Source organism: Peromyscus eremicus, chromosome 9 (assembly GCF_949786415.1).
Source record: "Peromyscus eremicus chromosome 9, PerEre_H2_v1, whole genome shotgun sequence".
Lineage (NCBI taxonomy): Eukaryota > Metazoa > Chordata > Mammalia > Rodentia > Cricetidae > Peromyscus > Peromyscus eremicus.
In genome coordinates, this window is record NC_081425.1 from 93867297 (window position 1) to 93879782 (window position 12486).

General features: G+C 41.3%; 1 protein-coding gene across 2 annotated transcripts in view; it reads left to right on the forward strand.

Annotated features, from left to right (window-relative positions):
• Grid1 (glutamate ionotropic receptor delta type subunit 1) overlaps positions 1-12486 on the forward strand; it is a 731151-nt gene that overhangs the window by 603376 nt on the left and 115289 nt on the right. For both annotated transcript variants that reach the window (XM_059274150.1, XM_059274152.1), the window contains exons 9-12: positions 5051-5152; positions 6980-7177; positions 10606-10930; positions 12035-12173. In XM_059274150.1, coding sequence (XP_059130133.1) covers positions 5051-5152; positions 6980-7177; positions 10606-10930; positions 12035-12173 — 764 coding nt within the window. The remainder of the gene's footprint in view (positions 1-5050; positions 5153-6979; positions 7178-10605; positions 10931-12034; positions 12174-12486) is intronic.

The window sequence follows — 12486 nt, forward strand, 5'->3', positions numbered from 1 at the left end:
GATCAGGGAACGTCAGATGCCCTCAGGGTGGAGGTGAGGGACAGTTCCCTCCTAAGTTGACTGGCTGCAAGCTTGGGAATTATTTTTAAATTCCATTGGGTTTTCTCATTGGAACTCTCTTGATCTGTCCTGGTCTTTTAGACAGGGTGTTCTGTGACATTGCCTCTCTCAGAAATTGTGAAAACTCCAACTCTGGTCTTAAGATTTGGACAAGAACACATAGCTTTGTGGAAATGGTCTCAGCCTCAGGCACTGGGCTCTAGCCTCATCTGAGAGAATAATAAGCTTTCTTGCCCAACACGAAGGATCCTGAATTCTGGAACATGGTTGCACTTTGATGTGTTTGAAAGACAGAATTTGTGTTTCACTTTGAAGTAGTTCTTCTTCCTTTGCAAGCTACAGGATGCCTAAAGGCCAAAGAGAGAAACTTGGTATTAAAAGAAAAGAAAACAAAACAAAACAAAAAAACCGTTAAGTCTCAGGTACTTTCAGAACCAAAGATGAAGATAACAACAGGCTTAGAATACTTTTTCTTTTCCCTTTCTTATGATGTCCACTTTGACTTACATGTTCTTCTGTCAGATTTGACTAAATATTAACAAAAATGTTCAATGTCATCCCGCTTTCTTAATAGAGAAAGATTTCCTGTCTTTGTGATCCGGTCCTCACCTGTGGTTACTTCTCTGTCTCCAGACCCACCAAGTTTAAGGGGCTCTACTCTAGCATGGAGTCTTAGGATATGAGACAATGGTAAAGTTAGCAGTATGCCTCCTCTACGAGATGAGGGACCCCTCTCCCCATAGTTCCCTGTAGCCAGACACTGAATTTATTTGGTTATTTGTTTTTAAATAGAATTAAGCCTTAACTTAATAACAGGTAAGAATCTAGATGTACCTTTGACTTTCAGTCCCCAGAAGAGCATGTGATAGAATTTTATTGAATCATTGTGCTAGTTATTGTTTACCTAAAGCTCCTTTTCCCTTCCTGCTAAAGCAGTGAAAATCCTATTAAAAGAAGATAAACATAAAGCAGGTAATAATGGCTGTTTGCTATTACTCTGCCTACATGTAACATATATCACACACATTTTAGCATACTTTGTTCTATTTTTATCAATACTTTTTCTGTACACATAATTCAGGTTATATGAAACAGGTTTATAACCTGTTGGTGATTCTTAATTAAGCAATTTTATGCTAGGTTATTTCAAAATTATTTTATTCTTTTAACAGCCTCTCAACTTGGTAGGCAGGAAATACAAATGGTATGCTATTTTACAAATAAAAAATGGAATTTGAGTGAATATATTGAGCAAATGTTCATTGATGACCTTCTATGTCTCAAGTGCTCTGAGGTTATCCTGGTAAATGCTGAGATCACATGACTCATTCATAAAGCTTGCTAATTTCACGCCTTCAAGCTCCCATCTTCTCCAAAGCTACACCAGTTATAACAGCTGCTTATGGAGAGGAGATTGCAGTGGTATCTGAGGCAATGTTAGAGCCAAGTGATGGGAATGAGCAAGGCCAACTGCAGCTTATGGTCCTAGTCCCAGGGAGTAGGGCAGGAAGTGAGGCCCCATAAGTGCCCCAGAGACTAATTCTGAGTCAGAGGCCCTGGAGACCACTTCTAGTACAGCTTTGCATACATCCCGGAAACTAGGAGGAACATTAGTTGTGATGAATATAACATACTAATGTATTATAATAATGCATGATATATTTGTACCTTCATATCAAGGGAGATGGGTGTTGGGAATGATTAGTGGAACCTCTACAACATTTCTGTTATTCTAAAACTATTCTAAAGTAACAGTGGTTTTTAAAGATGAGTCATAATTTATCAGACCCAGAAGGAGAGAAAAAGCATCCTAGGCAGAAATAATTGAACATAAGGTACAAGAGGGCACATGTTGAGCGTGGGAAAGAGTAGAATTCCTGGGATTAGAGTATACATGGCTATCTAAAGTGGGCTGAAGGTCAAAGTAGACTTGGGGTTGGGAAAGCTGTTGTTTTGGGTCAGACTTATGAATGTTTGGAGTTACTCTGTAGGAAATGAGAATTTATTAGAAAATGATAATTTGTATACTTTGTGTTTTGACTTGTTTTGAAATACTTTAAAATTGTATTTTATGCATATAAGTATTTTGGTTTACATGTATGTTTGTGTATCATATGCATGCCTGGTACCCATGGAATCTGGAAGAAGGCATTGGATCCCCTGGAACTGGAGTTAAGGATGATTATGACTACCGTGTGGGTGCTAGAAACTGAACCCTGGTTGATTACCAAAGCAATGTGTTCTTAACCACTGAGCCATCTCTCTAGGCCTGGTTAATTTATGAAAGGTATGTTCCAACACACGGAAGATGGACTAGAGCAGAGCTGGTAGTAATGAGGCTGATAAGGAAACTGTTGCAATGGTTGGGGCAGAGTTGTGCTGCCCAGAGCGTTGTGGGTAGAAGCAAAGCATTCATGGAGAAGCCTTGAAAGACAGAGCTCTTATATCAATGAACTGAAACCTAAGTAGGCAAGTGTTTTATTCCATGCTCCTGTTTGCTTTTCCTCCCAAATCTCACACCCAAGTACAATCTCAATACAAATACAGCCTGGCTGATGAAGGCTAGGCAGAGTTTTACACCAGGTGCTCAATCAAGCCAAGGTATCAAAGTGCTAAGATGCCCCTCCCTGTGCCAAGGATGCTTGGCAGCAGCTGCAGAAATCCAATCACAACATAGGCTAGAATATCTGGTTGACACATCCTTATGTCAAGATTGCCTTCATCCTAACTGTGAATCATTGTGATGGTAAAAGACACCTCCAAACACCACCCACACCCAGAAACACGGACCACACATTAGGGAGTAGGCAACTCCAGAGCCAGCTAAACAGTTATTGGATGCAGATACAGATAGCCAAAACACACACCTGTTCCTGGCCCTTAGATCCATTCTGTAGCACACAAAGAAAACAGGAAACCAAGCCTTTGACTGAGTTTTTACTTTTGTCTTCAACAGTCATTTTATTTTGTTTGTTAAAGATTGTGCTTATTTTTAATTGATGTGTATGTATGAGTGTTTTGTCTCATGTGTGTGAGTGTGCCACAGGCATCCAATACTTGTGAGGCTGATGGGGACATTGGATCTCTTAGAGCTGGAGTTATAGGCAGTTGTGAGCAGCCATGTAAGTTCTGAGAATGGAAACTGGGTCCTCTGCAAGAGCAGCATGTGCTCTTAACTGCTGAGCCATTTCTTCAGCCCCGGCCTTAATTTTTAATCAGCTTCATGAATCTCCTGAGTCTGGGTACTATTTTTTTTGAAACCACGGTGGGAAATAACCACATTATTTCCTTCTCTTTGTTTCAGTTCTCAGAGAATGGTACCATTAAATATCTTTGGTGTTTTTTTATTAGAATTCTGGTAATCTCAATTTGCTCTTCACTCCAGTGTGCTGTAAGTTAATTAGCAGTGGTGTGGGGCTCTGTAGAGTACGTGGCCATGCTCTAGATTAAATTATTTATTCTCTACTGAAATACATTGTATTATTTAAGATGGAATTGATATTAGTAGACTTTGGGTCCAAAGTGACAATCAGAAACACCAGACTTCTTTTAGTCTTAATATGGGCTTCTATATCTCATTTTGGTGCTTTTTGTTTTAGGTCTCAGAATTGTTGTACCTCTCAGGTAGAATGCTTTCTCATCTTCTAGAAATGTGGCTTCTTAGGGTTGAGTGTCAGAACTCCAGAGTAGAAATATCCTAAGTGCAGCTTTGGCAGCTCCTTTAGGGCCCCAGGGGCACATGTCCCAAGGAACATGTTAAACAGATACCTTATACTTCTTCCATAATGAAGAATGGGTACTGTCTAGAGCTGTTTGATGCATTAACCCCTTGCTATATAAATGGAGCTCAATGGAGCACCAGCAGCATCTTGGGGCTTGTTAGACATGGATAATCTCATCAGAAAAAACCTAGAAAAGCCATGTGACTTGCACATATCTATAGTTTGAGAACTACCAATTTGATTTATAGCAGTGGCACATAATCCTTGCTGAATGTTAGAATCACCAAGAGAACTAACATGTCCGTATCTTGTCCACTACCAGCCAATTCAATCAGAATCTCCATAGATGGAGCAAGGTTTTAGTGTGTTCAAAAAAGTTCCCACAAAAGAGCCCAAGACACAGCTAAGCCAGTGGCTTAGGGTGCATTAATATTCCTCATGACCAGACCTGAAAGTTCTGATTTAGTTGCCTCAAGAAGTGTCTATTGTCTCTCTACAATTAATAATTGAGGTTCATTGACAGCACAAGGGTTTGGTCATTGTTGCTAAGACCTTGTAGCCATGCAAGAAGGAAAAATGACTCTTGAACATTTTGTCTTCTCTACTGTTCCAAAGCCAGAGTCCTGTCTACCCACTTAGCAAACACATCAGGGGTGCTGGATACATCAGAGTATTGGATACAGTCTGAAGCCTCAAAAAGATACTGACAGATACCAAGCACATGTACTTGGCTACCAGCTTCTACCTACCTATCACAGAAAGTTATTGAGGTTGTGCTACAACAAAAACAGGCAGAGAGAACTTAGCCCTTGGTGTTGTAGGGCCCAGGATGCTTGACAAGCCTTATACTTGTGTCTTTGTTAATTGCATTATTATTCTACCTCAATTCAACTAGTTGTAGTAGCATCAAAGGGAAAGTTAAAGGCCTAGGTAGGGAAGAGAAGACTTTGTGGAATGCACAGTGATATCACTTTCATAGAGGACAGAATAAAATTAGACATAAACATTCATTCCAGAGGCAAAATCCTCCCAGTTGGCTTTATTTTAGGGATTTTAGGGCTCTGGGCCTCCAAGTGAGATGGTGGAGGAAGTAAAACTTTCTGTGTGATGCAACTCTGTCCTTTTATGGTTTGGAGATGCCTCTAGGTCTCCAAGAGGCCCAGGTTGTTGCTGTCTGACTGTCTGATTCAAGATCCTAGTTTAGCAGGGGCCTCTAAGGTGTATACCAGATTCTTCCATCCCTTACTCTTCCCTGTTTCTCTCCACAGCTGGCAACCTGGGACTCGGAGAAGGGCTTGAATGGCAGTCTGCAGGAGAGGCCCATGGGCAGCCGCCTCCAAGGACTGACTCTCAAAGTGGTGACTGTCTTGGTAGGATCATGGGGATGTCCTGGGACCTTCATTTTCCAGGTCTCTGAGTCAGAAGCTGCTCTCTGGTGAATGCAGGGTTGAGGAGGGGATGTTGAGAGGCCACTCAAGTTCTCAGGAGTCCTCTCATTCAGATAATTATGTGGCGCAACCTAAGGGAGAGTGAGATGGAAGTCTCTCCAAGGACTTCTAGGACTACTAGAGGAGATCTCCAAGGTACAGTGTAGGAGGACCACTCACAGCAACTGCTGCTGGGCTCCTACTGGGATCCTACCCGGATCTTGACCTACTGCTCCTCCTTAGAGAACAATGTGGATAGCCAGCTTTCCCAGAAAGATGCTTGGGGGAGGACATTCTCCTAGTGGCTAACACTGCTGAGGGTAAATGTGATAATAAGTGTGCAGTGAATAAATGTTAATTAGTTGTGCTTTTTTCTACATAGTTTTCCTGGAATCATAGACTGTTGCAATTGTAAGACTCATTAATATTTTTTAAATTTATTTTTCCTTTTAGAAGAACTTAAAATTTTCTAATTTTGGGGTAGCCCAGACATGGCTCAACTTTTTCATTCCCTCCCAGAAAACTCAGAAACCTTTGCCTGAAACATTTCTGCTTTCCCTGAATGCATAATATGAATGAGCCTTAAATTCTACTTTTTTTCTTTTTCTTTCTTTCTTTCTTTCTTTCTTTCTTTCTTTCTTTCTCTCTCTTTCTCTCTCTCCCTCCCTCCCTCCCTCCCTCCCTCCCTCCCTCCCTCCTTCTTTCCTTCCTTTCTTTCTCTTTCTTTTCTTTTTTTTTTTTTGATTTTTGGAGACAGGTTTTCTCCATGTAGTTTTGGTGCCTGTCCTGGATCTCACTCTGTAGACCATGCTGGCCTTGAACCCACAGAGATCAGCCTGTCTCTGCCTCCCGAGTGCTGGGATTAAAGGTGTGCACTACTGCTTCCCAGCAAATTCTATTTCTTTTAACTAAAAGAATTCCATTAGGTGCATTCCCAGGGGGGCTCTTTGCCCTCAGACCCTTCATATTCAATTTCACACAAGAAGAAATAGTGTGGGTAGGTGGCTGAAATGTTTTCTAGATGATCACCTACCCCCCAGGACATAGATATAGTCTGTAGGTATGAACTCAGTATGGTTGTGGATTCATGATCTTGAGGTTTAATCCTTCCCTATCCTTTAACTTATGGTGTAACATTGGTCTGATAATGGGCACTTATTTTCTAGTACAACCTGATAGATGAAATGCTGTCTTCTCTCTGTCTAATATCACATAGCTTTATTGACCATGCATTATTCTACATGAGAAGTGTCTTAAGTCTTATGTGGCTCCCCTAGAATAATGGCATATCCTAAGAACAGAGTCCTATGTCAGTATGAATTCTATAGTAGAAGGAAAGAAAAGACACCATTTGATTGTGGGGTCTGAGGGTTAGGATAGAGGCTAGGAAAAAACACACAGGACAATTAAATCCCTACTGCCCCATGCCGACCTGCTGACTGGAGCATCGCTCCTGTGCACTGTACCTTGACTGTCCATAAAGAGCTTTTAGAAAAGGGCAGGAGAGTTCAGTCTCTTCATAGAAATTGGGTAAATACCAACATTCCACTATTGTTGTTGTTGGTTATAATCATTATTATCCATGCTGGGAATGGAACCTAGGGCCTTATATACGCTAAACATTTGCTTTACCACTGAGCTACATCCCCAGCCCTAATACTAACATTCTAATGTTACGATTCATCAGGTTGGTCCCTGTACCAATAGCCTGGAAACATATGTCAATTAACGTGTTGTTGGTTTGAAGAATATTCGTTCTATTTTCTACAGGAAGAGCCTTTTGTGATGGTGGCTGAGAACATCCTTGGACAGCCCAAGCGTTACAAAGGGTTCTCCATAGATGTGCTGGATGCATTGGCTAAGGCTCTGGGATTCAAGTATGAGATATACCAGGCCCCTGATGGCAGGTATGGTCACCAGCTCCATAACACCTCCTGGAACGGGATGATCGGGGAGCTCATCAGCAAGGTAAGTTCCAGGATCAGGGCCACAAAGAGGGACATTCCAATATGTCTCTAAGAGATATCTAAATTTGACCCATTACATAGTCAAGTCCTTAGGACTACACTGAGGCATCCTTTTCCTCTCTTCCATGCTATGGCTGTTTTTGCTCTTTTATTTTCTCATACACTGACAACCCTGACTTTTCCCTTCTTGTGCATTGCTCATTCCTTTGGGGTCTACCTCCTATAATAAACCTTGTCTATAATTCACCTTTTAATAAACCACTTATATTCTTGGACTGAAGTGGGAAACTTACCGCCCCCCCCGCCCCTACCAAGGAGTTCTACTGAGTGCTTTTTCTTTCATGTCTTACAAACCACAAGTGTAGTATACACCATGCAAATGTGAGTGTGTAAGTGTGAGTGGACATGTTCACATGTTGGCTTTGTTGTGTGTTGAAGGTATGGTATCCCCACACATCTTACCTTTCACATTATTTCCTTTCCTTCTATCTGCAGAATATATCTTCATTGACACTCATAGCATGAAGACGATTCACCACCTCTCAGTCTTGTTCCTGATACTTCATTTCCTCACAATTATTTACAATGGTGACTCCCTCTCTAATATAACTGCTTCTACCAACCTTGACAATTCCTGACATTGCTGTGGACAGCCCAGGACTCATAGCGCCTTGTCTCACTCCAGTTATCTTTAGTGTAACCATCCCCCTGAATCCTATTAACATCTTGCAAGACACCCTCTGTGCTGATTTATGACCACAACCTGTTGTCCTTCCGATTGTTCTGGGAGGCACGGTTCTTTCTCCTGAACACAGGATTTTGCTTTCTAAGCCTATGTAGGAAGATACGAGGCCTATTACCTTGCCATAGTCCATTAATTTTTTTATAAAAGGAACTTTATTGTAGTAGATTTTAGATTCCATAAAAATTACCCACTTTAGATCTTCATTTCAATATTTAGTAATTGTACAGAGTTTGTGCAAGTGCCACTGTATTCTAGTCTCAGAGCACTTCCATGATTCCATTGCAGTCCCTCTTCGATAGTTACAGCTAATTCCATCTTTCTCTCATCCCTTGGTCTTCCTGTTTCCTCTACAGCAGTGGTTCTCAGCCTTCCTAATGCTGTGACCCTTTAATATAGTCCTCATGTTGTGGGGACCATAAAATTATTTTCATTGAACTTTGTAACTGTGATTTTGCTGCTGTTATGAAACATAATATAATTATCTAATATGAAGGATATTTGATATGCAACCCCTTTGGGGGTTGAGACCCACAGGTTAAGAACCACTGCTTTATAGAGGTGCAGTTGGGGGCATTGTTTATATATGAAGGAATATCATACATGGTCCCTGGTGTGTGGCTCTTTCCACTTGGCATACATATTTGAGATGTATCCATTTTCTATGTTTCTTGTACTCTTTTGACACTGTAGCCTTCACTAACGTGTGTACCCTCTCTGGTCAACCACACAAACGCTTGTACAGGTCATTTCATATGATTTTCTGTGTCCTTGATTTCTTGTTATATACAAGTCTTGAATCAATGTTATTATGTATCCTCAAAGTACACATTCAGGTTTCTACATGAAATCTAGAAGTCTATCCAGATTAACTTACAGATATATGTGCTCTCTATCCTCAACTGTCTACTGTTTTCCGTTTTTGGATGCCATGACTACATCCCTCAGATATGCTTCAAAGGTTTTCTTTTCCTCCTCAAGAAACTTAATAACCTTTTTCCTTCTCAAAGGAAAAATTAGTTATCCTTCTATATTTGAGAAATAAATTGAGACTTCTGGGTATGAAAGTCTACTTACTGTGAAACACACCCTATAAGTTCAGGACCTCCACTGCTAGTAGGGGAATATCTCTCCCCAGTGGCAGGAAGCCTAGACCTGCATTTCCAGTTGGTTTCAGTGAGCCTTCTCTGGATCTTGATTCATAAATGAATTCTCCATTCATCCTATGCTAATAACCTCCCCTGCTCCAACTTAATCTCTTTGACAGCTCTTTAAATCTTTTTTGAACTTTATTTTAAAAAATACTATTTTTGTGTGTGTACGGTATGTATATTATGGGTATGTAGAATGCATTCACACATACACCACTGAGTCCATGTGGAGACCAGAGGACAGCTTGCAGGAGTCAATTCTTTTCTTTCCTTCTACTATATGGGTCTTAGGTTGTCAACACTCAGGTTGTCAGGCTTGGTGGCAGGCCTGTGCCTGCTGAGCCATCTCAGAGGCCCTATCTCTCAGCTCTATAAATATGGTACAACTTAAAGAGATTCCTGGATCTTTGGTTCCTGAGAGGAAGATAAGATTCAGACATGCTCTGGCATAAGCACCTTCAGCATTTTTTCCCAATGTTATTCTAGGTCAGCGATTCTCAACCTGTGGGTCTTGATCCCTTTGGGGGCCAAATGACCCTTCCACAGGGGTTGCCTAAGACCACCAGAAAAACACATATTTACATTACGATTCATACCAGTAGCAGAATTACAGATATAAGATAGCAATGAAAATAATTTATGGTTGGGGGTTACCACATGAGGAACTGTGTTAAAGGTGTTAAAGGGTCAGAGCATTAGGAGTCACTGCCCTAGCACACAGTATGCACATAAAACAAGAAAGGCAGCAAGATGCCCCCCAAAAAGTAAGAACACTTCTGTTCAAGTCTGAAGGCCTGTGTTTGACTTCCAGAACCCATGTCATGATCGGAGAGAACCAATACCTGAAGTTGACCTCTGACCTCCACACATGTACCTGCCCTCACACCCCTCTCTGTCTCTCTCTTCCTCTCACACACACAAATAATAAATAAAAACTTTAAAAATCAACAAAGAATAATTTTTGAGGTTGAACATACTTGGACAATCATTTAACTTCTGAAGTATTTTAGAAGCGCAGTCAATGGAGGTAGGATAATGGAAGTTGCAAAAGCTTGCTGGAGAAATGGCTGCCCTTGCTATGCAGGGAAGATACAGATTAGCCTTGGAGGAAGAAGGATATCCTTGGTAGGAAGTAGAAGGCCAAGGTGTCCTTTTGGATTACACGTCTACCTAGTGCTGAGTTTCAGTATTATGACATTTTGACTGGAACACAGGCAGAAACAAAAGGAGATAAAGTTTGCTAGGTGGAATGATAAGAAAAGAAGCAAGTGTAATTCGTAGGAAGTGAAGATCCTTTATTATCTAGAAGAATGTTGTAGGAGATTTTAGGTCCATGGAGAGACATCTGTAAGATGAAGGAGGTAATAGACAACATGGTGTTGGATTTTTCTTATGTTCTCTGTATTCTCAGGGGTCAGCTCTCAAACACATTGCCTCTGAGCAGATCTTTGAAATGAGTAGAAGGTGGACCTTGACCTAGGGTAGAAATCAGCAATGAACTGAAAGTCACTTCTCATGAGCTTCTTTGTCTCTCAGAGAGCAGACTTGGCCATCTCTGCTATCACCATCACCCCAGAGAGGGAGAGTGTTGTGGACTTCAGCAAGCGATACATGGACTACTCTGTAGGGATCCTCATCAAAAAGCCTGAGGAGAAAATCAGCATCTTCTCCCTTTTCGCTCCCTTTGATTTCGCTGTGTGGGCCTGCATCGCCGCTGCTATCCCTGTGGTCGGTGTGCTCATATTCGTGTTGAACCGGATACAGGCTGTGAGGGCTCAGAGCACTGCCCAGCCACGACCCTCTGCCTCTGCCACCCTGCACAGTGCCATCTGGATTGTCTATGGAGCCTTTGTTCAGCAAGGTACCTTCCCAATCTGCTGTTGTCTGAAGAGCCCTGGGGGCCTGAAAAAGCCTATCCTCTGGTAAAATTCTCAGATGCATATCAGAAAAGTCATTTTAAATGTGATTTTATTTGATCTCAGGACATTGCCAATATGAGGCTGCACTCGGTTTTTCTAAGCAATACCAGGTGGAAATTAAATAAAGCAACAAAGATCCCAACTTTCATTCCTGATTCTCCATTTTAGAGAAAATTAACTTTGGATTTCAGTGTATTTTCCTCCCCTCCTGTGTTAGATTGATTGCTATGCATGCAAGGTTGTCAAATGGATCTCTGCACAAACATTCACATAGTGCAGCAATCTGTAAAGTGCTACTCCAGCTATTCTTGAAATACAATGTCTCCTACCTTCCAGAGGCCTGGTAACACTTCTGTCTAGTGGTGAGTTTCAGGATTGTACAATTTTGACCAGAAACAAATTGCAAAGTTCTTAATGTGAATCTCAGCCCTGCGTGCATCATGGCAAAATCTTTTCAAGGTTACATAAGGAGAATAGGGAGAGATATTTCTTCTACTACCACCTAAGGGACCAAAGAGAAATAATTGGCTAAAAAGAGGTAGCTTCTCACTAACTGCTACATGCAATGCTTTCTGAAAATCCTGGAGGGGAAAATCATCCAGTGAGGGTGGCTGAATATCAATAAAAGTGATATGGGAGATCTCATTTCTCTGAGTTAAAAGAAAGCTAGGAGGCCTCCAGGTAGGAAGAAATTCTTTATGTACAGAATTCCTAAGTGTACTCCATGTGAATTTGAAATTACCAAAGATCTTATATTGGGCACTAGCTCTGGAAGTTCTTGCCACAATGAGATAGAACCTTGTAGCTGGAAGACTTGGTGTTATGACAAATTTCTCATCACTAGATTCCAATCTCAATTTCCCTGCCTTTTACCATCCTCTGGCCTTTCCCCATATTGGTGGTTCTAAGAACATTTCCTTAAAAACAATGTTCTGTGCACAAGTGATAGCAGACTTTGACCTTGGCCAAGGAGGGCAGAATCTTGCTGGGGGTCGGAGTGAGAGAAAGTGAGAGGAAGGCACAGCTAATCTCTCTGCATTCTGCAGGTGGCGAGTCTTCTGTGAACTCTGTGGCCATGCGCATCGTGATGGGCAGCTGGTGGCTCTTCACCCTCATTGTATGTTCCTCCTACACAGCCAACCTTGCTGCTTTCCTCACAGTGTCCAGGATGGACAACCCCATAAGGTATGTCTGCTCCTCCTTGATCTACATCAGCTCTGATGTAGTCTTGTTGCGGCTGCCCGATGGTGTAGAGAGAGGCACCAGGCAGAGACAGACTCAGACACAGGCTCTGAAGCTGGATAAAGGGAATGTTTAATGTGAGAAGGGCTCCAGTCCTGCATTTTGTTGTAGTCATGATTACATAAATATATAAATTCAATTTATCTGAACATTTAAACATTGATTATAAAACTAATAAACTGAAACACAAAATTAACAAATTAAATTTCCTCAGACTTCTAAAAACAGAATGTAATCTCATTTAATCAAAATTTTA